This window comes from Paroedura picta, chromosome 13 (genome assembly GCF_049243985.1).
Source record: "Paroedura picta isolate Pp20150507F chromosome 13, Ppicta_v3.0, whole genome shotgun sequence".
NCBI classification, from domain to species: domain Eukaryota; kingdom Metazoa; phylum Chordata; class Lepidosauria; order Squamata; family Gekkonidae; genus Paroedura; species Paroedura picta.
This window is the reverse complement of record NC_135381.1, coordinates 21,422,703-21,437,703: the sequence shown is the minus strand read 5'-3', so window position 1 is coordinate 21,437,703 and position 15,001 is coordinate 21,422,703. Positions and strand designations below refer to the sequence as shown.

The window sequence follows — 15,001 nt, the reverse complement described above, 5'->3', positions numbered from 1 at the left end:
TCCGCCACGGCGGCTTTCCTTTAATGCAAGATGCTAGGGAATGAACTGTCTGAAGCTGTCTGCCCATGAGGCTGGGAGTTCAATCCCAGCAGCCGGCTCAAGGTTGACTCAGCCTTCCATCCTTCCGAGGTCGGTAAAATGAGTACCCAGCTTGCTGCTGGGGGGTAAAATGGTAATGACTGGGGAAGGCACTGGCAAACCACCCCGTATTGAGTCTGCCATGAAAACGCTAGAGGGCGTCACCTCAAGGGTCAGACAAGACCCGGTGCTTGCACAGGGGATACCTTTACCTTTTAGGGACTGAACGTTGCATGTGCCATATAAAGTGCCACCAAGTCGCAGCTGACTTACGACGCACCTGTAGGACATTTAAGGCAAGGCACTATGAGAGGTATCTTGCTGCTTGCTGTGTGCACTGATCTGATAGGGGGGGGGGGGTGAGGGGTTTCCTGTACCGACAGGGACATCACCCTGTTTGCATGGGAAAAGGTTGTGAGTGTCCTTGATTGCAGCCCTGCCTAGACTTTTCATCTCCATGCTTTGTTGGAATGTCTTGAGCAGATGGCATCTAATGCAATTTCAGTGGCTGCTCCTACTAGGGTGGGCAGCCCTGCTGTGGTGCCCGTAACCCCCCTCCCATGTTGCATCTTAGGCTACAAGTGCTGCTTCTCTCCTTCCCCTCTGTGGGTGAGACAAGGAGAGAGGGGGTATGTCCCTTTCTCACAGTGTTCCGGAGTAACGCCCCTTAAATTGGTATAGGGAGAGGCAGAACCACAAAAATGCTTGGATGCTTAGCAAGTGCCTTAGATGCTCAGCCATAATGTGACTTGACATGCAGGATAATTGCAACTGGCACACTGCTTTGCTTACACCCTGTTTGGGGGCCACACCTTCCGCTGGCCTACTGGGTAATGGGGGAGGTGGTGGCAGGAGGGCCTCCCTGAGGGCAAGACTAGGTGGCTGCAGTTGGCTTCCTGCAGGGATAAAGACCACCTTGGCTGCAGATTGTCCCCACAAGTATCCACATGATGGTTGCCAGTGTTGTACTAGGACTCTTCAACCAGAGTAGTACAACACAGGCAGTCACCATGGGGTGAATATATGTGGGACGGAGGGGGGGGGGCAGTCAGAGAAGGGCATTACAGAGCTTTGCCCAGTTCTCTCGTCTTGTCTCTGCCTTCCTAGCACAGATTTAGGACTGCAAAGGCATTGCTGCAAAAACAGTGCAGAGGGAGGGGGGCATGGGAAGGAGGGGAGGGTGATTACACACAGCAGCACATGAGGCTGCCAAACAGTGATTTGGTTCATCATTGTCTACTCAGACATCCTTGCATGGGAAGGCGCTTGTAACCCGTGATTCCTGCCTTCCAAGGAGATCAGAGCGGTATTTCAGCCTCACAACAACCCTGCAAGGGAGGTTAGGTGTGGAAAGACCAGGTCAAGTTAATTGCAGGATGGGATTTTGAACCAGGGCTCCCTGTTGCCCGATTCACGGCTCTCTCTACTGCTTCTCGTGTCCGACTTCTGGCGATCCCATGGCACAGCTACCACAATCCTTGAGCCTGCACCACCTGCCTCAGCCATGCAGTATTCTGGACGTTCATTCCAATTGTGCAGTCTAAGAGGTCTTAAATGGCAAGACTGGGGAAACAGTGTGTAATTCTCACAGTTTGTGTTGAGACCAGTGATTTGTCATTGATGGTGCTGAGTTAAATGGATCACTGAGCTGAACCAGACCAGAAAAGAGTAGTTGGCTAACTGAAGAGCCACACTGGGAGGTGGGTGGGAGGCATCAGTCAGCTGCACAGAATCTGATATCAGGCTCCTGAGAGTTTGTGCCAAAAGTAAATGCTTCTAGTCCTCATGCTTGTAATGACAACATTTCAGGTTCCGAAGAGGCCCTTTGCAGCAGCTCCTGTCCCCCTCAATGCAGTCACCTCCTCTGCTAACCCATTCCTCAACTAAATTTAAATTTTAGTAACTAGAATGCATAAAGGTATCAAATGGGTAGCTGTGTTGGTCTGAGGCAGCAGAACAAAGTTTGAGTCCAGCAGTACCCTTAAGACCAACTAAGTTTAATTCTGGGTATAAGCTTTCATGTGAATGCAGCTGTCAAAATACATCTGAAGAAGAGTGCATGCCCACCAAAGCTTATGCCCAGAATTAAACTTTGTTGATCTTAAGGGTGCTGCCGCTCTCAAACATCGTTCCAGAATGCATCAAGGAAGTGTAGGTAAGATAGCCTTACTTTCAAAGATACTTTTCCAAAGGTAACTGAATAACTAAGAGGTTTCCTAGTTGCAGAGTTCAGAATCCTTACTGCCATTTTAATCCAGAGTTTGAGGCAAATCCTGTACAGGAGTGCCTCAACCTTCCCCGTAGTATTTAATAATGTTTTTATAAAGGCACTCGGTTTGGACCCTCTTATGCGATTTTTTTAAAAAATGGGCTTTGATTTTCAGTAAAAGGCAGGACAAGTAACTTCTAAAGCATAACATTCTTTGTTCAGCCTTACAAATGCCCCACTGTATCAGATAGCATTCACGTTTCCATTTCACAGATGAAAACACTGGGTCGGATGGCGCCTACTATCAACCACTTGGCTAAAGTAAAATATCGTCCAGCTTTCTTGGTTCCTGGCTCAGTACCTTCTTCAGCAGAACACACTGGTTCCCCCTTCCCTATTAGAACCAATATAATTTCCCTGTTTTGTACCATTCCCTAGTTGATTTGGTTGATATGCCCACCTGCTGGTTGAAGTACCCAACTCTTGGTGCATATATCCATCTTCCCTACACTGTCAGCACGCACTGACACCGCCTCACAGTCATAAAATCCAACCAGGAATATTCCTCTGTTGCTGTGGCATCGTCTCACAGGGCGCCAACATGCTTGCGAAAGAGGTGCAGGCCTGGCTTAGCTGAACCTTTCATCCAACCTTGAGGCCATCTGCCGGACTTTGCTTGGCGGCCTCCTTCAGAGGGCCCAGATGCTTGGCAGCACGTGGGCATTCTAGGGCTTTGGCATTCAGCAATCTCTTTCCCGAGCTTCTCTAGTGGCTGGCTGGCTGCCAGCCTAGTATTGCATTGTAGTCTTTGATGTTGTGTTTTCCTTTTGCTTGCAAGGTATGGTTTCTGTTTGCTCAAAGTCCTTTTATGGTGGCAAAAAGTGGGGATCAACAAAGGCAAAGGGTTGCCAGGCACAGATACCTTTTTGGCACTGGTGCGTGTGCCCAGGATGCCAGCGCATATCAACTTGGCTTATTTTTTTAAAAAATGTCTCAAAAACTTCTGTCAGCTGTAGTGCAATCTATTATGCCTGTCTGAAAGCAGTCCCTGCCTGGTTTTGGCTTGACTTTAGCTGTCCTTGCGGCAGGTTCCAAAAATGAATCAGGCCTGGAAAGAACGGTTGGTAATGTACCTGAAAAGCTTGTGCTGAGATGAGAGGCATAATTTGAATTGCACTCCTGCATGTGGAATGTCCCCCCTCCTCCGTAGACACCCTCTTCCCTGTTTTGTTGACATGGAAAGCACATATTTGAGAGTTTACAGCTGTTGGTTGGTGTCATTCCTGTTGCAAGTTGAAGCAGGAGCAGAAGATGTTGGCGTTTGATGTGCTACCAGCAAAAGAAGAAAAAACACACACTAGGAGCTTAAGTGTTAGAAGGGAGCTTTTGTTACAGATACAGCGCAGGAGTATGTGTGTGTGTTGCTTTCACAAGGAAAGTGTGTGCCCAAAGGGAGCCCCTCCCTCGCTGAAATGTCTCCCACTTGCAGATGAGGGGGGGGGATTCTGAAATGCCAGCAGAGCTAATGATTGACTGTTATTGTAAACGGATTCTCTAATCTGAAGTACAAAGGAGGAGAATTGTGTAAGAGAAGTGGGGGATGGAGGATGTAATTAGCACAGATTGTTGAAAAGACCCCCTGGATATAGCTGGCCTGATTCAACATCAGAGCAGGTTTTGGGGATGCTGCCTCAAAGGGGGGGGGAACCACTCTTGGCAAGGCTAAAGCAACTTGTTGAAAACTGGCTTTGTGGCTAGAATGTTTGTGGGTTTTTTTGCAGGGGACGTTGTGACCCTGAGACTCACATTTGTGTGTGCAAGGCTTGCAGGCCTCCACCTAGCCCTTGCGCCTTGGCATGTATGGGATGGGCACCTAGTTTTCTCCTAGGGCAGAAAGTTTGTTCAGGACAAGGAAGAGGATGACAGAGTCAACCCAAACATGGCTGGAAGTATGCATTTCCTTGGCTCGTAGCAGCCTAGACACCAAGGGAACAGATTAAAAGCATTCACTTCTAAAAGTTTGAGTAGCTTGAAAGAAATCTCATCGTCTCGGGTTTAGATCAATTCCACTGACAATGATACTTTCCTCTGTGGCAGGAACCTTAACCCTCTTGCAACAAGTCTCTTTTAACAGGGGAAGGCTTCTTGCACTGAGGGATATACACCCTTGATTGTGGAACCAATCTGTAGGACCCAGCCCCTTATCTGCTGTGTGCACGTGGCCTCCTGAGGACATCCGACATGCCCACTTTCCAGATGTCCTTAACCATTATTGTTATCCCTTTCTAGGTTGTGATAACCCAGATGTTGTTGTTATCTACACCAGGGGTAGTCAACCTGTGGTCCTCCAGATGTCCATGGACTACAATTCCCATGAGCCCCTGCCAGCATTCGCTGGCAGGGGCTCATGGGAATTGTAGTCCATGGACATCTGGAGGACCACAGGTTGACTACCCCTGATCTACACCACCCTGAGATGTCACTGTGAGGGGAGGTATATAAATTGCACGAATGAATGGATAAACTAACGAACAAACAGTGGTGCATTTTCCATCCCTTTGTGACATCTGCAGTTGCCATTTCCTTGCCCCACAACCACACAACTTCTCCACTTTTGGGGAGCTGACTCTGAGCAACAAAGGTGCAACCAACAAGAGTGGTCACTGCAGCTATGAGTGGAGCAGCCAGGAAGAGGTGGGCTGAGAGAATTCTCTATTTACTGCCTCATCCAAGTCAAGGGTGCCTATGAGGAATTACTTCCATGACTTGGTTATGAGCTTTCTGGAATCATCTGGCTAACCTTTAGGGGGATAAGACACATTTGCAGAGGATAAGTCATTCTGTGACTGTTAGGTATGTGGCTAAATGGAATATCCTCATTCAGAGGCATGGGCTTCTGAACGGCAGACAGAGCTCTTCCGCCAAGCCTATGGTTGAGGCCAGCATGACAAATAGCTCCAGATCTATCATCTAGCTTGGGCCTCCCCACATTCCACTCCATTTCATTCTGTTTTTCTTTTTCCATCTTCTCCTCCCCGTTTTTACTTTGAGGCTGGTTTAATTCTCTGTTGAACTGGCATTGATGCTCAAATTCTAATGTGAAATGTTATTTTAATTCAATGCATATTATAATTTTGTTATTGCCTAACTTTTGAGCTTAAACTGTTGTACTGTTGTACTTGAGCTTAAACTGTTGTACACCACTCTGGTCAAGATGGGGCAGTCTATTAATAAATTGAAAAATAAAATAACTGAAGGATAAGTGTGTAACTTCCTAATTATTGTTGAATAAATGGATTCATGAAACAGATGGACTCTTGTTTGGATCCCAGGGGGGATATTCTTGTGCAAGGGCCCCCCAAATTCTGCAGTAGCCACTGTCTCTCACTTAAAACCTTTATTTAAAATAGTGTGCCCATGGGTTGATGCTGAGGCACACTGGAAAGGGTCATGGGCTCCCTTGACTTTCTGTCTTTCTTTCCAGAATTGGCGTATGATTTGGACACAGATGACATCTCTTCGAACAAACAGCTTTTGAATCAGCAAAGCAAAGAAGTTTCTGTAATTCACAACTTTGGATGGCTGAATGCAGTGCCGAAACTTGGTCTTCCAGTCACTGTCCTAACGGCATTGTTTCTCCTGTTCATCAAGTGACTTTTAAAAGATCATTACAAAGCCAGTATCATTCACAGACCAGCTTGAATCCATGAAGTCTAATCTTGGAAACAAATTCCCACAAACTCTCTTCTTCCTCTTGAAGCCTGTGGAATGAGCATCCTCAAGTTCATTAAAAAAAAATTAAACTGGTATCTGTAAAAATAACCATGATTAACAGGGAGGGACTAATTTAAAACTTGGTAAACAAGGTGCAGCTCTCTCTTATTTAATTAAGAGAGTGTTAAACCCAAATTTGCATCTAAACAAGTTGTGAAGACCAAACATTTTTTTCCATTGGTGCTTAACACAGCAATGACATACTGCTTCTTGGGTTCATTAGAGGTCAAACTCGATTTGAATATCGGGATATTACCAGTTCTCCAGCTGATACCGCGATTAACTGGCCATTTCCCCTGCTGGCCTGCACAATCAGTATGGACAGCAGAGCCATTCTCAAGTAGGAATGACCCTACCTGGGGATGAAATGTGGATATTGTTCTTATTTTCTGCTTCTAGGGCTGGACCCTGGCACAGTGTGATCAGTATGACAGTTTATGCACTGGAGGTTTCATGCTGGGCTGCAGGCTGGAGTTCTAGTCATAGCAGGTTGCCCCACCGCTTCCTGCACCCACATGGGAAAGCATTTGGCCGGGGGCACCTCATCTGCCCCTGATTTGTGCTCCTGCAGGGAGCTGGGGCAGAGAAGTTCCGTACATAAACGGTCTATGTGTAGCAAACCTGGCTATGATGTGGTTACCTTCAATGAGGAGCTTATGACTGGATGATGGTTATTTATAAACTCCATATACATGAAGTTGGGTTAGGGGGTGCTTTTATCCATTTGTAATCTGGCCCAGAGAGCCACTGAGATATAGAAGTTCCACAATTCCTGGAATGGCGGGGGGGGGGGGTGCTGTCCATTAAAAAGTGGGTGGGGCTAATGACTGAACTGCCAGTCCCATTCTGGCCGACAGGAGAGGCCAGCAGAAAAAAATGATGGGCTATGAACTTCAAGAAGATGTTTCAGAACTGTTCTAGATAATACAGCAAGCATGCGACTTTTAATAAATCTTCTTGTTGTTGTTTTATTTTTTAAAAACTCTGTTTAATGTCTTCTTTTTTAAGACATGCATTCAAAGACTCTGCTTGAGCATGAGGACTGAAATATCTCCAAAACATTATTCAAAGCTTATTCTTTATTATTATTATTTGGGTTAGAATTCGCTTTAAAACTATGGTAGTTCAAGGGAAGTAGAGGGTTTTTTTTAAAAGGGGAAGTTTGTTCCAGCATGTTTTCACAGCCTTTGAACTGCTATCACGAGCTCTTCTTTCTACAAGTGGTGCATCTCAAATCACTGCGGGGTTGAGAAGAATCTCTGAAAGAAAGGAAAATATAAAGCTTGAGCAAGGAAAAATTTAAAGAATGCTTAGCTTTCAAAACAAACCAGTGAGGCTCCTTTGGGGATTGCAAAGGATTCTGGCTGGGTCTGAAGCCTGAATATGTCTAAAAATAGTTAAGTTCTGGAAAATAGAACTTGAGCAATTGTGCACGTGCAGAGTGTATTTTCTGTGGCATGAGTAACCACTGCTCACACTCATCTGGAATGTGGGAGTGTTATTTTCAGCTCTTGATTACAGGTACAGTAAAACAGGGATAGTCAACCTGTGGTCCTCCAGATGTCCATGGACTACAGTTCCCATGAGCCCCTGCCAGCATTTGCTGGTAGGGGCTCATGGGAATTGTAGTCCATGGACATCTGGAGGACCACAGGTTGACTACCCCTGCAGTAAAAGAACTCACTTTTAATTTCCCCCTCCCTTCAGAAGGATATTCCAGGCTTATATTCTGAATTTTCAGCCTTTTTCTTTTTAGTCTTCAATTATTTTTCTTGGAGAGAAGATCCGCAATAAGCCTACTCTGCCAATACGGGGTAGTAATTTAAGATTTTTGAAATTGTTTGTCTATTTGTTTAAAAATATTGTGTTTTTTAATTGTAAGCCTCTTCCTTGAGCAGGATTCTAAAGTGGCAGTATAGAAATATTCTAGTCTGCTTGTATTCATGGTCTAGCTGTTTCCTGTTGGCACGTGACTTCTGTTGATCTCCACCATCTGTAGTTAAACCCTCAGCCTGACTGCGGTGCCATCCACATGTGAACTTCCTGGGTGGTAAATGCAACCCTACGAAAAGCCTTGCTGAATCAGACCAAAGGCCCATCAGGTCCAGTGCTCTGATGACACAGTGGCCTCTATAGGAATCCCACAAGCAGAAGTGAAGAACCAGAAAGATCCATGCTGTTTCATTGCTCAAGTCAGGATTGAAGATAAATAATCACCCAGAAGAGCTTTGGTTGCTGTTTCTGCCTACGGTCGCCATCATCAGGTACCCTCAGTCCTGGCTCCCGAGAAAGTTGGCTCGGGATCACAATAGAAGTTAACAGTGAGGCACACTGGCATGGATGGCAGTACTAAGACATGAAGCACAGCTAGTTTCAGGACAGCTACATGTCCTGTGGGCCAGTGCTAAAAACAATCTTTGTCCTTTAGTCCTAGCAGAAAAAAAACATCTGCTAACCTCCAAACCATGAAACATCCTGTTGGCTAAGCCACAGGCCTTGTAGACTGGGAGGGGGGGGAGTAATTTCTGTCACTCCCCCTCCCATCCCCCTGCCTGTGCCTTCTGTCACTTTTTGTGACCCATAACTGTACATGATCATATACAGAGTAAAATAGGCAAGCTACAGATGGACCAAGATAGCTTGCAATCTAATCTTCACTAGGGAGAGGGAAATAGCAAAGACCAAGGGTGGTAGGGGAGATTCAGACACACGTCTGCTGCTCACACTGGCATTTTGTTGTCTGGGCAGTGGTCAGTGCTTCCACTGTATTAAAATGGTCTACAAAGGATCTATTTCCTCACTGTTTGGTATATAGCAGGTCTTGGAATAATTGTCCTCTTAAGCAGAGGGTTAGAGATGGCCTCTGTTTTTGCCTATCTGCTTATCCTGTACTTCTCGTTGTCATGGAATTTGAACCGTAGAAGCAGAAAATTGGCCCAGAATACGCCCAGTGATGTTATCTGCAAGAGGCCAGTAGAATCATTCCCTGCTGGCTGGTCTCTCCTGGCGCAGCCAGCGCCGTGTGGCGTGGGGGGGGGGAGACGTGGGCGCCAGTGCACTGACACGCGTGCCTCCCCCACACACAGCACAGCACTGGCTGCGCTGGGAGAGACCGACCGCTTCGGGTGCCAATTTCACAGGTGTTTTCTTGACGATATATTGCTTTGGCTTATCCTAAATTTACTGACAATCCATTTCTGGGACTAGCCCATCCATCTTTTCTGTAAGAGAATAGTTACTTCCTATTATTGATCCATGAACTTGATGGTGGAGCTGCAAAATGAAGCCAGTCGCACACAAGGTCGAGGCTCCTGCACAGGTAGAGCCTCATTTATGCAGAAAAAATATTCGTAAATGGGCAAAGACGAGACTGCACAAACCAATCCCTTCTGTACTTCCCTGTGCAGCGTAAGGAAGGAAAGGTTAAGATCTCTGGCATAGGACCTCTGAGAATTAGGGCCTGACCAGCCACTTCCTGCACACTTGTTTAATGATGACAACTAAGATTAATTGGAAGCTCTATGTGTGTGTGTGAGGGGGGGGGGTCTAGTTTAATGCACCCCCTCCCTATTCATAATGGGCCCACAATGGAATGTGTTCAATCTCCAGCATGTATACTCAAAATCCTGTTCAATGGAGCTTACTCCCCAAAAAGTAATTTTTTAAATGACACTAAAATGAACGTAGGACTTGCAGGTGCAGCCTAGAGTGGTACTAAGTACAGGCAACTTTTGGAGAGGCTGTCCCAAGTATTGGGGGGGATTGATGGAAATCAATGTAACTTTATATAGGACTTCTGGTGCTTTCTTCTTTTTTTTAACAGTGTTCAGAATACCAATTGATCTCCAAAGAGCAGAGATCATTTCCCCTGGAGGAAACGGCAACTTCAGAGGCTCGACTCTGTGGCCCCATTCACGTCCCCTGCGGCCACTGACAGGAGTAGGGTGTATGAGGTCACCAAATCCAGGTTTGGAAACTCCTAGAGATTTGGAGGTGGAGCCTGGGAAGGACTTCAGTGGGGTACAAGGCCACAGCGTCAATCTTCCAAAGCATCCATTTCTATAGTCTGGAGCAGGGGTAGTCAAACTGCGGCCCTCCAGATGTCCATGGACTACAATTCCCACGAGCCCCTGCCAGCGAATGCTGGCAGGGGCTCGTGGGAATTGTAGTCCATGGACATCTGGAGAGCCGCAGTTTGACTACCCCTGGTCTGGAGGGTGGGCTGTAACTCTAGGAGAACCCCAGAGCCCTCTTGGAAGTCAGCATCCCTACTGGTGAACTCCTCACACGCGCTGAAGCTCAGCCCGCCAGTGACACCATCTCCAGCAATGAGAGGGGCAACATCCTTTGGGTGCAGGAGGGCATTTTTGTATAGTGGGAATCAGAAAAGCAATTAGAGCTACTGTGATTTCAATTGCTGTTAGTCTCACATTATATTATCAATGCATCCTCCAGAGTTTGACAAAGCACCAAGTTCTCTAAGTTGTTTCTCTCCAGTTTTGACTTCTTGCAATCTCTCAAACTGCTGATCCCACATACACACATGCAAACACGTACCCTTAAGTTTCCTGACAATTGCACAAAGAGCAGCAGCAGCGGAGGAAAGATCCATGTGATCTCCATGGGCCTTGTTGTCTTTCCCCCATAATTATCTGGGTGATTACTGATGCTTTTTGTAAGAGGATATGCTATTTATTGGTTTCGATGCTAAGGGAGCTGGAATTCATTGTCCAAATCAAGGACTGTTCCCCTTCCCTCATGCCAGAGGTTTGGTGGATTGCTGGAAAAAAAGGACTTGAACATGAACATCGAGGCCTGTGTTCTTTCAACGTCATCCTATATTAAAAATCTACTGGGTTGCCAAGTGGGAAAATAAACACCGAGTGAACACAAACCAGAGGGACTGTTTAATTACAGATGTTAAGGAGAGTGGCAGTTGCAGAAATTCCTCAAAAAAGAGGGATTAAGGGACACAACCTTTTTCTTGGTGCAAAATGAGTATGTTGTGTGTTTGCAGATGCCTTGGCAGTCTCTGACCCCAGCCAAAGACATTTGTGGCCCAAAGGTTTGTGTTTGTTATTAGACCAGGGGTAGTCAAACTGCGGCCCTCCAGATGTCCATGGACTACAATTCCCAGAAGCCCCTGCCAGCGAATGCTGGCAGGGGCTTCTGGGAATTGTAGTCCATGGACATCTGGAGGGCCGCAGTTTGACTACTCCTGTATTAGACTATACCAATTCTGCCCTACGCCCTGTGAGTGGCACCACAGACTATCTTCATCTGGATTGCATCTTTAAACATTCCAGACGTTCCTGTATTAATTTGAACTTTTTGCTGAACATGTCCTGGTGTGAAGACCGTATAGGAGAAAACCACTGAAGCAAATGGGTAAGTGCGGAACTGAAAAATCCACTCTCTCCTGAGATGAGCCGGCTGCTGTTTTTTGTTTTTAAACAAGAGTGTTTAATTCCCCGTGTTAACAGCAGGGAAATAGATGCTTTGCGGTGATGATTTGCACCATCATTTAACGGGACAGGCCAGATGTTAGAGTCACTAGTGTTGATGCTTTACTATCCCCCTCCTGTGCTGTCTGCACTATGTGCAGAATATGTCTCAGGACTGAACTCACAGCTGTCCATCTGAGCAGTTTCTGTGTCCCTCTGCTCCAGTAGGGTATTCCTCTTCCCACACTCCCAGGAGCGGTAGCTGGCTCTCCAGAAGGGAGGACAAGGGCAGGGGAGCTACAATTTGGGCACAGCATTGTGGGTTGGAGGAACCTGCCACTTAGCTGTCAGCCTGCTGGGAATCTTACTAGCAATCCTGCCCCCTTTGGGTTGCATAAGGATGCTCCAGTTGTTCTGTGGTACCTGCCTCGGCTGGTGCTATAAGCACCAAATGCAAAGCAGCATACCTGTTTTTTCCTTTCGTGTGACAGAATGGGCCCAGTTGTAGAAGGCGTGCCACTGAGATCAGCAAAAAGCAGCCCTTTGGCCAAATCAGGCCTTCAGAAATGCCGTTTTGATGCCCGCTGTTGCCCGCCCAGAAGAGAGGGGACCGGGCATGTTGTAAGTGGATGTAATCTGCAAGCCTCTTCACAAGTGGCATTTAGGAGCTTGAACTATCATCTTATTGCTCTCTCTTAATTACAGGTATTGAGGAGAGTGGCAGTTGTGGAGATTCCTCAAAAAAGCAGAATTAAAGGGACACAACCTTTTTCTTGGTGTGAAAGGGAGTTTGTGTGTGGGGTGCTGGATCTCCAGCCAAACTCTTCTTTGCCCAGTAGTCCCAAAAGCAACCCAGTCCACCTTTAGCTACTGCTCCAGCAAATTACTAGTGCATATCCTAGCTTTTAGTGCAGATTGTGGCAAAGGACTCGGAGGGTGTTGTGTGTGTGTGTGTGTGTGTGTGTGAGCGAGAGAGAAATCTAATGCTTGGGGCACTGGACTAAGCCAGAGCCAGGTCAGGTCTAAATATGTGACAGGACATTGCTTAGCTCAGCATTTGATGGGTTGCCCACACGCCAGCCCAGCCTACAGGTGTCTGCACTCCAGGATCAGGCAGAGGGGGCTGGGAAGAAGAGCTTGGCAGTCCAACAGACTCACCTGCATGCATTGTACTGAGAGATGTGCTTTGGATTTGGTTTTCTAAGAGCCATTCTCCTGGCACATTTGTGTATGAGTCAATCACTCCTTTTGCTGCTCTTGCTGTGGTTTGGGTTACTCTTCCTGAAGAGCAGGCTTTTATTTATTTTTTTAAATAATGGAGCCCGTTTTGCAGGGTTGCCAGCTCCACAGCTTTCTTTATCCTTGCCGGAGCTGGATTAACTGCTATGCTAAATACTGTATACAGCAGGAGCCATTTACAGTTTGGGGGGGGGGGGCTGGTCTTGATCTAGGATGCCCCCTTTGTCCTCTGGTCACCGGAATATTAAAAAAAAACAACCAAATCCAGGATCCCAGAAGGGCAGCTGGTGTGTTTTATGCTTATCATTTGGAAAACAATTAGAACATCGGTAGCCCAGCCTTTGCATTGAGCCAAACTCTGCAAAAGCCTTATAATATGCGTCATTTAGAACACATGTTCACAGGTGATACCAAAAGTACATAAAGGTTGATATTTAATGGGCAATGTTGTCCTCCACTGCAGGCACCTTCCAGTGCAGCCTCTATTTAGCAAGCTGAATTTTGTGCATTTAAAATGATCATTTGTAAGGAAGTGTCCCTATATGTCTCAAATATATACATATTTTTCATACTCACATATGCATTCACATTCCATAATCTGTAGTTGGAGGAGGGAGGAGTCCTGTGGAGGGATGTTCTTGGGTTACTTTGCATCAAAGAAGGACAAAATTGCAATTGGGGGTAAATATGCAAGAGCTTCACGGAGATTTGGCAGCCTCACCCCAAGGCACAGAAAACTTTGAGGGTTCTTTGCCAATTACTGGCCCTTATAAACTACCAAGTAGATATAGGACAGTAGTGGTCACCCACACAAAGTGTATTTTCCTTCCTTTAATTGTGGTGCAGTGCCTCAGACTGTCTGAGTGGCAACTGAATTGCTGGGGTCAAAGGTAAGGTGACCAGATTTTAACATTGGTAAAGTGGGACACCACTGACCGGGGGGGGGGGGGTTCTTGATCTAAAATTTGGTCCTTATGGAGCAACAAAAAGTTGCATAGAACGCAAAAATAACATTGTAATATATATTTTTAAATGTCAACAAAAGTACAATTTGCCAGGTACCCCCAGATGTCCCTCCAAAAGTGGGACAATCTGGTCACCTTAGTCAAATAAATCATCTTGCAGTGATGACTGTTAACTGGGAACAAACTGAAAGCTTTCCCTTTGATTGGGACTGTGGGATGATGTGGTGATTTACCAGAATGTAGTTATAGACTTTGTAAAATCAGCTACTTAAGTTATTTCCCCCTTCCATTTAAACAAATACAATCAAGTTTGTAGCCTGTAAAGTTGTAAAGACATGCATGAAATATATGCCTGCTCAAATCTTTGAAAATATGAAAATACAAAGCAGTCAAATGCTCAGTCTATAAATTTCAGCCTCATTTCCTCTGATTGGCAGCTGCTAGAGTGTGAGGCAGAGAGAGGTCCTCTACAGCAGGGATAGTCAACCTGTGGTCCTCCAGATGTTCATGGACTACAAATCCCATGAGCCCCTGCCAGCATTTGGAATCATGGGAATTGTAGTCCATGAACATCTGGAGGACCACAGGCTGACTCCCCCTGTTCTACAGCCACTGTTTCATGAGGGCCTAAATATTTGAGAGTCACTGACTTTTTATTTAACTTTGAGTGTGTGCATGGACTGATGTGGCATAAGGGGAGAGGGCTTTTCTCAATTGAAAATTGCCCAGGGAGGGCTTTGCATTTCCCTACTGTGAACCGCGCATGCACCTGATACCAGTACACAGAGAGTTTCACAATGGCTCTGGAGCCATTTCTGTTAGGAAAATGGCACAGGGGAAGGCTTCTAGCATAGCAGCCATTCCCTATTGGGGCCCCACGTGCCTGCCACTGAGTGCTCTGTATGTGGAACTGCCCATGTGAATTGTGTACTTGGAGCTAGAGTTGCTTCACCTTGAGGCTCCAGGGATCAGAACAGAGAGTGTGTGAAGCTGTAGGTCTTTCTGTGGCATAGCTACTTCTCACACTCAGTTATACACGAGTAATGTTCCTCTGAAGTCAGTATAGAGTTAGAAAGAAAAAAGATGTAGCAGTAAACTGCTCAAAATACATGGGCCACAAGTAATTGGACTCCTGCATCTATCGGATTTCCTTCTATCCCTCCTTTTGTGCTTCTGAACCTCAGTGTGTGTGTGTGGGGGGGGGGCGTTCTGCAACCTCAGCAGAAGCCAGAGAAGTGGCTGAATTAGATCTCCAGAGGGAGTTGGGGGTTGGTTCAGCTCTGCCTCCCCCT

The 15,001-nt window shown here is 46.2% G+C and overlaps 1 protein-coding gene across 2 annotated transcripts in view; it reads left to right on the top strand.

The window, feature by feature from the left end:
* GPC3 (glypican 3) overlaps window positions 1-6,841 on the top strand; it is a 131,710-nt gene extending 124,869 nt beyond the window's left edge. The window contains exon 9 of one of the 2 annotated variants that reach the window (XR_013226247.1): window positions 5,772-5,926. Coding sequence is in view for 1 of the 2 variants with exons in the window: in XM_077308278.1 (XP_077164393.1) it covers window positions 5,772-5,941 (170 nt within the window). In the remaining variant the exon portion in view is untranslated. Of the gene's footprint in view, window positions 1-5,771 lie in introns of both variants that reach the window. The other variant, XM_077308278.1, reaches the window with a different exon arrangement.
* Window positions 6,842-15,001: the final 8,160 nt, after the last annotated feature.